The sequence below is a fragment of the Eriocheir sinensis genome, chromosome 34 (assembly GCF_024679095.1).
Source record: "Eriocheir sinensis breed Jianghai 21 chromosome 34, ASM2467909v1, whole genome shotgun sequence".
In the NCBI taxonomy this organism is placed as follows: Eukaryota; Metazoa; Arthropoda; class Malacostraca; order Decapoda; family Varunidae; genus Eriocheir; species Eriocheir sinensis.
Window position 1 is genome coordinate 3,674,259 of NC_066542.1, and position 13,783 is coordinate 3,688,041.

Consider the following 13,783-nt stretch of genomic DNA (forward strand, 5'->3'; position numbering starts at 1 on the left):
TCTCTCTTTATATCACGGCTTTACACTCTCTCGCTCTCTCTCTCTCTCTCTCTCTCTCTCTCTCTCTCTCTCTCTCTCTCTCTCTCTCTCTCTCTCTCTCTCTCTCTCTCTCTCTCTCTCTCTCTCTCTCTCTCTTACGTGTTGTCATATATCACGGCTTCTACACCACAGGAAAAATAAGTAAAAGATAAAAATAATGCAATAATAGCTATGAATGAACTTAAAAGACATGTTTGTACGGTATAATACGAGTTCAAATACGCCCATGCACCATATCTCTCCTCCTCTGTCATATATCACGGCTTCAACACCACAGGAAAAATAAGTATAAAAGATGAAAAATAATGCAATAATAACCATAAATGAACTTAAAAGACATGTTTGTACCGTTGAGTTCAAGTACGGCCATATATCTCGCCTCCTCTGTGTCATATATCACGGCTTCAACACTCAGCCCTCCCGGAAGACCCTAGGAAAATGGGGAAAGATAAAAGAATAATAGAGTATAATGACTTAACTCAGCGGACATGTTTAGATATTTAATTTCAAAACTCGAGTCGGCCAAAATATGACACTTTTAGCGCGGCACTCTTGGCACTGCTCACTCAGACTGTCGTACTCTGCCTCTTATTTTTCCCGATTTCCAACCCAAAACTGCCTCCTCGACCCCAATAACTGCCTTCAATTATAGTTATCATTAAAATAGTTAATTATTGGTGTTTCTTGGCAACAGTTATGGGCCAGAAACCGGTAAATACGCGGCTCTGAGTACGACAATCTGGCACCCTTGGCACCGCTCAGTCAGCCCTCGGAGGTAAACACGGTGCCGCCATCCTCTCAGTCCTCTCTACATTTTCTCCATTTCCTCATCTTTCCCTGGACTTAGCGAGGCGTGGACCGGGCCATAGACAGAACACAGACCAGCGGACATCGGGGCAAGGTGGTGGCTCTGTCCACCAAGTAGCAGCCGAGTAAACGTGTGAAAGGTAAGCCGAGGGTTGGGGCTCACCTGTCATGTCCTGCCCACCTGTTACCTGCCCGCCGTTACTCCGCCTCCCGCGGTACGTGCCTCGCCTCTCCTCCCCGGCCCTGTTCCTTCTCCCCTGGTACCCTGCCTCTCTTACCCTGTCCCTCCCTCCCCTTTTCTCACACACCTTTTGTTTGATGCGCCTGTGTTACCTGTGGGCGTTGTGGTGAGGCAGCCTCCGCGCCTAGGCTGAGGAAGGGCCAGACACCTCTCGCCAAGTTAATAATAACACTATGGATTATTTATTGGTCCAGGAATGCAGTGCACTAACAAATGACCTCAGGGAAATAGAAGGGGGGGTTGAGGGGGCCGAAGCCCCTCCGTTAGGGGGGTCAAGGGTAGCGAAGTCCTCCTGTTAAAGGAATTGATGGGGCAAAGCCCCTCTGTTAAAGGGGTTTAGGGGAGTGAAGTCCTTCTGTTAAGGGAATCAATGGGGAAAAGCCCTTCCCTTAGGGGGGTCGAGGGGAGTGGAACCCTCCTGTTAAAGGAATTGATGGGGCGAAGCCCCCATGTTAGGGTGGTTACGTTAGGTTGTTAGGTAAGGTTAGTTTAAATTTATTAGGTATGTGGTGTAGGCTGTTGGGGTGGTTGGGGGGTGGGTCCACTGTGGTGGCCGGTGATGGTGGGTGGGAGTGGGGCGGCACCATGTTTACCGTTTACTGTTTACCATTGATGAGGTTTCAGGCCCCACTCTGTTGCCAGCGGCGTGCTCCGCAGGGCCGTCAACAATATATCAATGATTTTACCATCTAAAAAATTATCCTTGATGTGCATATTTGTAACGTGGTAGGATTTAGTGACAGGGTGAGTCTTCAAGGCTCTCTTGAAGGTTCCTGGTGTCATTTCAATACTCTTGGCATTATCAAAGTCACTTAGCCATGTTTTGGTTAGCGCTGGAATATCAAGATGATTTCCTTTTCATGGGGACAGTACAGTGTGGTAAGCCAGATGTGTACTTGCACTGCATCCTGGTGCTCAGTCAACCTATTCCAAACAGCAACAGTTCTCAGTGAAGACGATTTACTTTTTATTTTCCTATTATTTCCTTCTCTCTCTTTTATCAGGAGTGTGAGGGCAGTGAAAGTGTATGTCACGTAATAATAATAATAATAATAATAGTAATATGATGGAAAAGGTTAGAGAGCGACAGAGAGAGAGAAAAGAAGGAAGGAATAATAATACTAAGAGGAGAGAGAGAGGAAAGGAGGGAAGGAAAGAAAAATAATCAAATAATCTTACTGTCCTTCACCTTATCTTTGCCAATATGGAAGTTGTGATATACTTACCTACTTACTTGCATATATATATATATATATATACATATATATATATATATATATATATATATATATATATATATATATATATATATATATATATATATATATATATATATATATATATATATATATATATATATATATATATATATATATATATATATATATATATATATATATATATATATATATATATATATATATGAGGGTACATTAGGCTTTCTTCCTCTTTCTTGGGTTGACGTTACAAGGCGCTGAAAAATAATATCACCTTGGAAAATATTACCTTGGAAAATATTATTACCTTGAAAAATATTATTACCTTGAAAAATATTATTAACTTGAAAAATATTATTAACTTGAAAAATATTATTACCTTGAAAAATATTATTAACTTGAAAAATATTATTACCTTGAAAAATATTATTACCTTGGACTGGAAATGAGATTGTGAAGTAGTGTGGCTGTCATCTCCACTGTAAAAAAAAGGTAAATGAATGAAGATAGATAAATGAATAGAAATAAGAATTAAAATAAACATAATTGATATAAAAATGAAAATAAATAAATAAATAAATAAAGTAGAAATTCCTGGTTATTATAAAAAAATGTAGACTCTTCCTATCTATCTAGGTGTCTATCTATCTAACTATCTATTTATCTATATCTATCTATCCATCTATTTATCTATCTATCTATCTTTCTAACTCCCCTTTAATGTTTCCTAGATGACACATGCACATATGGTATACATACATACATACATATATACATACATAGGTAAGTACATACTTACATACATTCTCTCTCTCTCTCTCTCTCTCTCTCTCTCTCTCTCTCTCTCTCTCTCTCTCTCTCTCTCTCTCTCTCTCTCTCTCTCTCTCTCTCTCTCTCTCTCTCACACACACACACACACACACACACACACACACACACACACACCTGGAACATTATTTGGCTTCCTGAGCATCATTTTTAGCTAATCTATGTCATCTTAAGCTAGAAAGGAAGAAGAGGAGGGGGAGGGAGGAAGGGAGGGAGTGTATGTATGGGCTTACTGTCAAACTAACCTCTAACTCTTAACTCCTAACTAACTTTAACTAACTCCTATCTCTTAACAAACTCCTAACTCCTATCTCTTAACTCACTCCTAACTATCTCCTAACTAACTATTAACTAACTCCTATCTCTTAACAAACTCCTAACTCCTATCTCTTAACTAACTCCTAACTATTAACTAACTCCTCTCTCTTTAACTCCTAACTCCTATCTCTTAACTACTAACTCCTAACTATCTGTTAACTCTCATCTAACTCCTAACTAACCTCTCTGGGCAATGCGTGTCTTAAGGAAGGAAGGTCAAGGCAATGCGTAAGAAAGTACCAAATGGTTGAGCGCAGTAAGTCGTTCTATAGTGAGTGAAAAGATTAGGGGAAGAAATGAGGCTGAGAAGGGAGGGAGAGGGAAGGCATGTTTGTGAATGAAATGTGTGTGTGTGTGTGTGTTTGGAGAGAGAGAGAGAGAGAGAGAGAGAGAGAGAGAGAGAGAGAGAGAGAGAGAGAGAGAGAGAGAGAGAGAGTCATCCATTTCTTTCTTTATAATGAATAGTGTTGGAGGAGGTGGAGGAAGAAGAAGAGAAAGAATGAAAGAGAGAGGAAGGAAAGGAAAGGGAAGGGAAAAAAGGAGTAAAGTATAAATAGAACGGAAGGGTGGATAGGGAGATAAGAAGAAAAGAGGAGGAGGAGGAGGAGGGAGGGAAAGGGAAGGGAAGGAAGGGGAAGGGAAAATGAAGGGAAGAAAAGTTAGTATGGAAACCGAATGGGAATTTGAAGGGACGGAGGAAGAAGAGAAGGGGAGAAGAAGAGGGAGGAAGGAAGGGAGAGAGGAGGAGGAGGAGGAGGAAGAGGAGAAAACAAGGCGAAGATAGGAAGACTTGATATCATTGAGCCAAATATTATCTTGTGTGGAGGAGGAGGAAGAGGAGGAGGAGAGGAAGGAGAAAACAATGAAGGGAAGAAAGAAGAGGAGGAATGCGTACTCTCTCTCTCTCTCTCTCTCTCTCTTTTTCTACCCACGTCATAAACACACTTACGTAAAGAGAGAGAGAGAGAGAGAGAGAGAGAGAGAGAGAGAGAGAGAGAGAGAGAGAGAGAGAGAGAGAGAGAGAGAGAGAGAGAGGCGAAGAAGGATTATAATGAAAGAATGAGGGAGAGAGGAGGAGGAGGTATGGAGCAAAGAGGTGAGAGGAAACTGACAGACAGGTGAAAGGAAGGAGGAGGAGGAAGAGAAGAGGCAAACTGAAGAAGGAGAAGGAGGAGGAGGAGGAGGAGATGAGGGTCGGGAGGCACTGAGGACAGACCAAGGTGATTGAGAGCGAGAGAGAGAGAGAGAGAGAGAGAGAGAGAGAGAGAGAGAGAGAGAGAGAGAGAGGTACTATCTACCTAAGCCCATGTCCTACCCTGGTGGCGGCGGTGCGGTGCCCTGCTTTGTGGCACCCTCCTGCTGGCACTCACACAACCACCATGGCTCTGCGTCGGGCGGGAGAGCTGTACTGAGGCCTGGCACTGCACCTCGGCCACACGGCGCACCCCTCGCCCTTACCAGCAACCCGCCAGCCTCGTACACTGCATCGATCCACACCACACCGCCGCCCGCCCGCCCGCCGCCCATGCCACACCAGGCCACAGCGAGAGCCACATTCCCCCCCCAGCAGCCCCCCAACACCCTGGCATCGCTGGGCCACCCCTCATAACAACCATCAGTCACTGACAAAGCGTCCAAGAAGGCGCTCGCAACCCCGCGTCAAGAGCCTCTCACTGTGGGTCGTATTATGAAGCATTTGAGTGCCCAATTTGACAAGGCTTTCGTAGGAGTTGCGGGCATTTCCAGGGGTACTTTTCTGACCCTGGTGGTAGTCTGACCCTATTTCTGTATAATGAGCGTAAAGAAACACTCATCAGAACCCGACTGATCTTCTTTTTGACCTTTGGAAATAGTTGAGGTGGAGGCGTCTGAGGGTCATTTTGAGGGTCATGCCCAATCACACATAATTGACAAGGCTTTCGTAGGAGTTGTGGCCATTTATGACCCTGGTGGTAGTCTAACCCTACCTCTGTACAATGAGCGTAAAGAAACACTCATTATAGCCCGACTAATCTCCTTTTCAGGGTTTGGAAATAGTTGATTGGAGGGGCGGAGGCGTCTCAGAATACCGACCGCAGCATCATAAAGCGTACGGCGCCGCTGCGGAAGAAGGCGCCGAAAGTCTCTCTCTTTCTCTCCCTCTCCTCCTCCTCTTCCTCCTCTCCTCCTCTTGATGCGAGTCAGAGGATCAGATGAGGAAGGAAAATGAAGATAACGAAAGGAGGAGGATTTAGAGAAGGGAAAATAAAAGAATGGAAAGGAAATTTGAGTAAAGAAAGGGAAGGGAAGTAGAGAGAGAGAGAGAGAGAGAGAGAGGAAGGTCAAAGGTTAGGTCCAAAGCGCCAGGTCATTTGAAGGTCACAGAGAGAGAGAGAGAGAGAGAGAGAGAGAGAGAGAGAGTCAATACACTTCTCCTGTTTATGAGTTTTATTCTTTATGTGAAATTCACTTGTAATACTAAATCCTCCTCCTCCTCCTTCTCTTTTTCCTTAGCATAGTGAAAAGTGGCTCTGTAGCAACTTAGAATAATCTCTCTCTCTCTCTCTCTCTCTCTCTCTCTGAGAGAGAGAGAGAGAGAGAGAGAGAAACACTGACCACAGGTAAATTAATCAGCCTTCACATGTTAGATAACATTCTCTCTCTCTCTCTCTCTCTCTCTCTCTCTCTCTCTCTCTCTCTCTCTCTCTCTCTCTCTCTCTCTCTCTCTCTCTCTCTCGTTCACTACCCTAGCGCCTTCTAGTCTAGCCAGGACATTGATTCATTTTCTCTCTCTCTCTCTCTCTCTCTCTCTCTCTCTCTCTCTCTCTCTCTCTCTCTCTCTCTCTCTCTCTCTCTCTCTCTCTCTCTCTCTCTCTCTGCCACACACACACACACACACACACACACACACACACACACACACACACACACACACACACACCAGCGTCACTCTTGCGTCATCACTCCCTCACTCTGACGTCATTTCTCCCTTGCTCTCTGATTGGCTGCTGGCTTGATGACGTCAGCACCTCGGCTTGATCTCCTTCTTCTGTCATTGGTTTCCTCTTCCTCCTCCTTGTCCACTTCCTCCTCCTCTTCTTCCTCCTCCTGCTCCTCCTTCTCCTTCATATATTTAAGATCTCTGTCTCTTGCAATACGAATTAATTACTGGATATCAAGTAAGCAGAAATACACACACACACACACACACACACACACACACACACACACACACACACACACACACACACACACACACACACACACACACACACACACACACACACACACACACACACACACACACACACACACACACACACACACACACACACATTTGCCATTTCCCACTCTCTCTCTCTCTCTCTCTCTCTCTCTCTCTCGTATGTGCAATTTTATCGTTTGTGATGATGACGAGAATAACAATAACTAATAATAATAATAATAATAATAATAATAATAATAATAATAATAATAATAGCAGGAAGTCTTAAAACAGTAACAATATTGCAATCGATGATATTTTTAACATTATTATTATTATTATTATTATTATTATTATTATTATTATTATTATTATTATTATCATAATTATTATTTGTAATTCTTTTATCATCATCATCATCATTGTGTTTTTATTTTATTTTATTGGAAAACAAAGTACATAGTCACCAATTGAAGGCGGGGCAAGGGGGGAGGGGCGGAGGCGGGGGGCTGGGGCAGTTTGAGGGGGGCGGTTAGCTGGGAGGGTCAAACAGGAACAATATTATGCAGACAAACAAGCACCACGGACAAGACGCTGAAGGGAATGACAGTACATTTGGCGGTGGTTGGGGGGAGGGGGGCGGGAGGGGGAAAAGCGCAGCACCAAGTGTCCCAGAGGCGAGTGTTTAGGGCGCGGCGCAGCACCTAGCTCCATATTCTTAGACGCATCGGGCTCCCGTTACGACTATTTCCCAAGGCCGCAGAGAACACTAACCGGGTTTTCAAGAGTGTTGCTTTCCCCGTTCATGGCGCAGAAATCGTGTCAAACTATCACCAGCATCACAACACAGTCCTTAGACATCCCGGGAACTTCTACGAGAGGCTTTTCACACAGGCGAACTGAGCTGCCGAGGAGTTTAAGACAACGGGTTCTAGTGTCCCAGGGCGTTCCGAAGGCAGGTGTTGGGCGTCCTGGGGCGAGACAGGGGCTGGCAGGCTACCTGGACTGTGGTCTTGGCGTGGACTTACTCCTCTGAGACTGGAGGACCCGGCCGCTCGGAGTCCTTCTTGTCGGGTGTCCGTTTTGTCCATCAGCGTAGTGTCCACGGTGGGTCCTCTCGTGGTGGTTAGTCCGTGTCCCTCGTGCCACATCACCGTGACGTGCGTGGCGGCGTTCGCCGAGACTTCCCGCCTCCTCGTCGCTGTGCCGCCGCCGGGAGCCATGTTCTCTGTGGATCTTGACCGGGGCTGTGCCGCGGCTCTCGGTGTGTGGACCGCTGCGTCCACTGTCCAGCTGCTCGGTGTGCCTTCTGCTGGAGGCTGCTCCGGGGCTTCTTCCTTCCTGCTTACTGTGGCTCGTTCCTTTTTGGTCATGGTGGCTCCTGGCGTAGTGTCCACTGTGGCTCCTTCCCTCTTGGTCACTGTGGCTCCTGGCGTGGTGTCCATTGTGGCTCCTTCCCTCTTGGTCACTGTGGCTCCTGGCGTGGTGTCCACTGTGGCTCCTTCCCTCTTGGTCACTGTGGCTCCTGGCGTGGGGTCCACTATGGCTCTTGGTGTGGTGTTCAGTGGGGCTCCTTCCCTCTTGGTCACTGTGGCTCTTGTCGTGGTGTCCACTGTGGCTCCTGGCGTGGTGTTCACTGTGGCTCCTTCCTTCGTGGTCACTGTGGCTCCTAGCGTGGTTTCCACTGTGGCTCCTTCCCTCGTGGTCACTGTGGCTCTTGACGTGATGTCGGTGTCCACTGTGGCTCTTGGCATGATGTCCACTGTGGCTCTTGGCGTGGTGTCCACTGTGGCTCCTTTCCTCGTGGTCACTGTGGCTCTTGGCGTGGTGTCCACTGTGGCTCCTTTCCTCGTGGTCACTGTGGCTCTTGGCGTGGTGTCCACTGTGGCTCCTTCCCTCGCGGTCACTGTGGCTCTTGACGTGGTGTCCACTGTGGCTCCTTCCCTCGTGGTCACTGTGGCTCTTGACGTGGTGTCCACTGTGGATCCTTCCCTCGTGGTCACTGTGGCTCTTGACGTGGTGTCCACTGTGGCTCCTTCCCTCGTGGTCACTGTGGCTCTTGACGTGGTGTCCAATGTGGATCCTTCCCTCGTGGTCACTGTGGCTCTTGACGTGGTGTCCACTGTGGCTCCTTCCCTCGTGGTCACTGTGGCTCTTGACGTGGTGTCCACTGTGGCTCCTTCCCTCGTGGTCACTGTGGCTCTTGACGTGGTGTCCACTGTGGCTCCTTCCCTCGTGGTCACTGTGGCTCTTGACGTGGTGTCCACTGTGGCTCCTTCCCTCGTGGTCACTGTGGCTCTTGGCGTGGTGTCCACTGTGGCTCCTTCCCTCGTGGTCACTGTGGCTCTTGACGTGGTGTCCACTGTGGCTCCTGGCGTGGTGTCCACTGTGGCTCCTTCCCTCGTGGTCACTGTGGCTCTTGACGTGGTGTCCACTGTGGCTCCTGGCGTGGTGTCCACTGTGGCTCATTCCCTCGTGGTCACTGTGGCTCTTGACGTGGTGTCCACTGTGGCTCCTGGCGTGGTGTCCACTGTGGCTCCTTCCCTCGTGGTCACTGTGGCTCTTGGCGTGGTGTCCACTGTGGCTCTTGGCGTGGTGTCCACTGTGGCTCTTTCCCTCGTGGTCACTGTGGCTCTTGGCGCGGTGCCCACTGTGGATCCTGGCCTGGTTTCCACTGTGGCTCTTTGCCTGATGTCCACTCTGACTCCTTCCCTCGTGGTCACTGTGGCTCTTGGCGTGGTGTCCACTGTGGCTCTTTCCCTCGTGGTCACTGTGGCTCTTAGCGTGGTGTCCACTGTGACTCCAGGCTTGGTGTCCTCTGTGGCTCCTGGTGTGGTGTCCACTGTGGCTCCCCTCGTGGTCACTGTGGCTCTTGGTGTGGTGTCCACTGTGGCTCCTGGTGTGGTGTCCACTGCATCTCCTTCCCTCGTGGTCACTGTGGCTCTTGGCGTGGTGTCCACTGTGGCTCCTGGTGTGATGTCCACTGTGGCTCCTTCCTTCGTGGTCACTGTGGCTCCTGGTGTGGTGTCCACTGTGGCTCTTTCCCTCGTGGTCACTGTGGCTCCTGGGGTGGTGTCCACAGTGGCTCCTTCCTTCGTGGTCACTTTGGCTCTTGGCGTGGTGTTTGTCTGCACTGTGGCTCTTGGCGGGATGTCCACTGTGGCTCTTGACGTGGTGTCCACTGTGGCTCTTGGCGTGGTGTCCACTGTGGCTCTTGGCGGGATGTCCACTGTGGCTCTTGACGTGGTGTCCGCTGTGGCTCTTGGCGTGGTGTCCACTGTGGCTCTTGGCGTGGTGTCCACTGTGGCTCTTGGCGGGATGTCCACTGTGGTTCTTGACGTGGTGTCCACTGTGGCTCTTGGCGTGGTATCCACTGTGGCTCTTGACGTGTTGTCCACTGTGGCTTCTTCCCTCGTGGTCACTGTGGCTCTTGGAAGGGTGTCCACTGTGGGTCCTTCCCTCGTGGTCACTGTGGCTCTTGGCGTGGTGTAAACTGTGGCTCCTTCCCTCTTGGTCACTGTGGCTCTTGGAGGGGTGTCGGTGTCCACTGTGGGTCCTTCCCTCGTGGTCACTGTGGCTCTTGGCGTGGTGTCCACTGTGGCTCCTTCCCTCGTGGTCACTGTGGCTCTTGGCGTGGTGTCCACTGTGGGTCCTTCCCTCGTGGTCACTGTGGCTCTTAGCGTGGTGTCCACTGTGGGTCCTTCCCTCGTGGTCACTGTGGCTCCTTCCCTCTTGGTCCCTGTGGCTCTTTGCGTGGTGTCCACTGTGAGTCCTTCCCTCGCGGTCACTGTGGCTCTTGGCGTTGTGTTTACTGTGGCTCCTTCCCTCGTGGTCACTGTGGCTCTTGGCGTGGTGTCCACTTTGGCTCCTGGCGTGGTGTCCACTGTGGCTCCTTCCCTCTTGGTCACTGTGGCTGCTGGCATGGTGTCCACTGTGGCTCCTTCTCTCGTGGTCACTGTGGCTCCTGGCGTGGTGTCTACTGTGGCTCCTGGCATGGTGTCCACTGTGAGTCCTCCCCTCGTGGTCACTGTGGCTCCTGACATGGTGTCCACTGTGAGTCCTCCCCTCGTGGTCACTGTGGCTCCTGGCATGGTGTCCACTGTAAGTCCTCCCCTCGTGGTCACTGTGGCTCCTGGCATGGTGTCCACTGTGAGTCCTCCCCTCGTGGTCACTGTGACTCCTGGCGTGGTGTCCACTGTGACTCCTGGCATGGTGTCCACTGTGGCTCCTTCCCTCGTGATCACTGTGGCTCTTGGCGTGGTGTCCACTGTGGCTCCTTCCCTCGTGGTCACTGTGGCTCCTGGCGTGTCCATTGTGGATCCGGACGTGGTGGTCACTGTGGCTCCTTCCCTCGTGGTCACTGTGGCTCTTGGTGTGGTGTCCACTGTGGCTCCTTCCCTCGTGGTCACTGTGGCTCCTGGCGTGTCCATTGTGGATCCGGACGTGGTGGTCACTGTGGCTCCCTCCCTCGTGGTCACTGTGGCTCTTGGTGTGGTGTCCACTGTGGCTCCTTCCTTCGTGGTCACTGTGGCTCCTGGCGTGTCCATTGTGAATCCGGACGTGGTGGTCACTGTGGCTCCCTCCCTCGTGGTCACTGTGGCTCTTGGTGTGGTGTCCACTATGGCTCCTTCCTTCGTGGTCACTGTGGCTCCTGGCGTGTCCATTGTGGATCCGGACGCGGTGGTCACTGTGGCTCTTGGTGTGGTGTCCACTATGGCTCCTTCCCTCGTGGTCACTGTGGCTCTTGGTGTGGTGTCCACTATGGCTCCTTCCTTCGTGGTCACTGTGGCTCCTGGCGTGTCCATTGTGGATCCGGACGCGGTGGTCACTGTGGCTCCCTCCTTCGTGGTCACTGTGGCTCTTGGCTTGGTGTCCACTGTGGCTTCTTCCCTCGTGGTCACTGTGGCTCTTTGCTTGGTGTCCACTGTGGTTCCTTCCCTCGTGGTCACTGTGGCTCTTGGTGTGGTGTCCACTGTGGCTCCTGGCGTTGTGATGGCTGTGTCTCCTTCCCTTGTGGTCACTGAGGCTTCTGGCCTGGTGACGGCTGTGACTTCTTTTTTGGCATTGATCGCTGTGGGTCCTGGCGTGGTGGTCAGTGTGTATCCTGGCGTGCTGATCACTTTGTATCCTGGCGTGGTGGTCAGTGTGTATCCTGGCGTGCTGATCACTTTGTATCCTGGCGTGGTGGTCACTGTGACTCCTTGCGTGTCCATTGTGAATTCTGATGTGGTGGTGACTGTGACTCCTGGCGTGGTGGTGACTGTGTGTTCTGGCGTGTTGGTCACTGTGTGTCTGGACGTGGTGGTCACTGTGGCTCCTGGCGTGGTGGTGACTGTGTGTTCTGGCGTGTTGGTCACTGTGTGTCTGGACGTGGTGGTCACTGTGGCTCCTGGCGTGGTGGTGACTGTGTGTTCTGGCGTGTTGGTCACTGTGTGTCTGGACCTGGTGGTCACTATGGCTCCTGGCGTGGTGGTGACTGTGTGTTCTGTGTGTCTGGACGTGGTGGTCACTGTGGCTCCTGGCGTGGTGGTGACTGTGACTCCTGGCGTGGTGGTGACTGTGGCTCCTGGCGTGGTGGTGACAGTGGGTCCTTGTGTGTCCATTGTGAATCCGGACGTGGTGGTCACTGTGGCTCCTCGCGTGTCCACGGTGGGTCTGGACGTGATGGTCACTTTGGCTCCTGGCCTGTTGGTCACTTTGGCTCCTGGCCTGTTGGTCACTTTGGCTCCTGGCCTGTTGGTCACTTTGGCTCCTGGCCTGTTGGTCACTTTGGCTCCTGGCCTGTTGGTCACTTTGGCTCCTGGCCTGTTGGTCACTTTGGCTCCTGGCCTGTTGGTCACTTTGACTCCTGGCCTGTTGGTCACTTTGACTCCTGGCCTGTTGGTCACTTTGACTCCTGTCCTGTTGGTCACTTTGAGTCCTGGCGTGTTGGTCACTGTGGGTCCGGACGTGTTGGTCACTGGAAGTCCGGACGTGTTGGTCACTGTGGGTCCGGACGTGTTGGTCACTGTGGGTCCGGACGTGTTGGTCACTGTGGGTCCGGACATGTTGGTCACTGTGGGTCCGGACGTGTTGGTCACTGTGGCTCCTTCGCTCGTGTTCACTTTGACTCCTTGTGTGATGGCTGCTGTGGCTCCTCCCGGCACTCAGGCTCCTTCCGGAACTTTGGCTCCTGACGGGGCGTCCGCTGCGGGTCCTTGTGTAATGGTGTCCACTTTGGGTCCTGCTGTAGTGTCTATTGTTGCTTCTCGTGGTGTGCCTGCTGTGGTTCCTGACTTTGCGCTGTCTGTGGCCCCTGGCGGGGTGTCCAGCGTGGGTTCTGTGTGGGCAGGGGCCGCGGCTGCGGTCTTCGTGGTCGCTGATGGTCCTGGCGTGGTGGCCGCTGTCACTCCTGGATCGCGAGCCGGTGAGGCTGAGGGTCCTGGACTGGTGGCCGGGTGTCTCCTGGTCCTGTGAGCCGAGGTGGTGGTCTTCGCTGTGGCTCGTGTGGCTGCGGGACTTCTTGTCGCTGGGGCTGCCGGTGTGATAGTCACTGTGGCTCCTCATCTTTAGGTCAGTGGGGCTCTTGGTGCTGCTGCTGTGGTTCCGCTTGTGTTGGTGGTGGTGGTGGTGATGATTGTGGTGATGGTGATGGGGGTGGTGGTGGTGGTGGTGGTGATGATGATGGTGGTGATGCGGATGGTGGTGATGGTGGTGCTTGTGGTTGGCGTGTTGGTTGTGGGCGTTGGGGTGGCTGTGGCCTCGGGGGTGGGCGTGGCGGGTCTTGGGGTGGTCGCTGTGGCTGCGGCTGTGGTAGTCGCTGAGACTGCGGCTCATCTCGGTGCTGCGGGAGCGGCGGTGGCGGTACAGCGGGTGCGGACTCTGGCTGCGGCGCTGCAGGAAGGTGCGGTGCGTGCTGAGGCTGCGTCGCTGCCGGTAGCTGCGTCGCGGGGCGCGGCGCCTCGTCTTGCGGGGCCTCTTCGGGGCTGCGGGGCTGAACCAGTGGCGCCGCTCAGGCCTGGGGCGGGCGGCGGTCCGGGGCTGCGGGCTGCGGGCCATCTTGGCGTCCCGGCGGCGACGAGGGCTCTTGGTGGGGGGGCGGCGGTCGCGGCGAGGGCTGGGGCTGAACCAGTGGTGTGTCCTGCGGGGGCTGCCGCTTCGAGGCCGTGG

At 51.8% G+C, this 13,783-nt stretch overlaps 2 protein-coding genes and 1 long non-coding RNA gene across 3 annotated transcripts in view; 1 reads left to right on the forward strand and 2 right to left on the reverse strand.

Annotated features, from left to right (window-relative positions):
* Positions 1-785: 785 nt before the first annotated feature.
* Positions 786-13,783, forward strand: part of LOC127006916 (endophilin-A-like) — a 73,487-nt gene continuing 60,489 nt past the window's right edge. Inside the window, exon 1 of the mRNA XM_050877262.1 lies at positions 786-986. The gene's annotated coding sequence lies outside the window, so the exon portion shown is untranslated. The remainder of the gene's footprint in view (positions 987-13,783) is intronic.
* Positions 2,507-5,719, reverse strand: LOC127006920 (uncharacterized). The gene is made up of 3 exons (XR_007759912.1): positions 4,766-5,719; positions 2,738-2,783; positions 2,507-2,561 (listed from the first exon to the last, which is right to left on the reverse strand). It is a non-coding gene; the product is annotated as an uncharacterized LOC127006920 (long non-coding RNA).
* LOC127007183 (serine/arginine repetitive matrix protein 1-like) overlaps positions 13,164-13,783 on the reverse strand; it is a 1,262-nt gene continuing 642 nt past the window's right edge. The window contains exons 1-2 of the mRNA XM_050877897.1: positions 13,375-13,783; positions 13,164-13,180 (exon numbers count right to left, since the gene is read on the reverse strand). The exon at positions 13,375-13,783 is cut by the window's right edge and continues 642 nt beyond it. Coding sequence (XP_050733854.1) covers positions 13,164-13,180; positions 13,375-13,783 — 426 coding nt within the window. The remainder of the gene's footprint in view (positions 13,181-13,374) is intronic.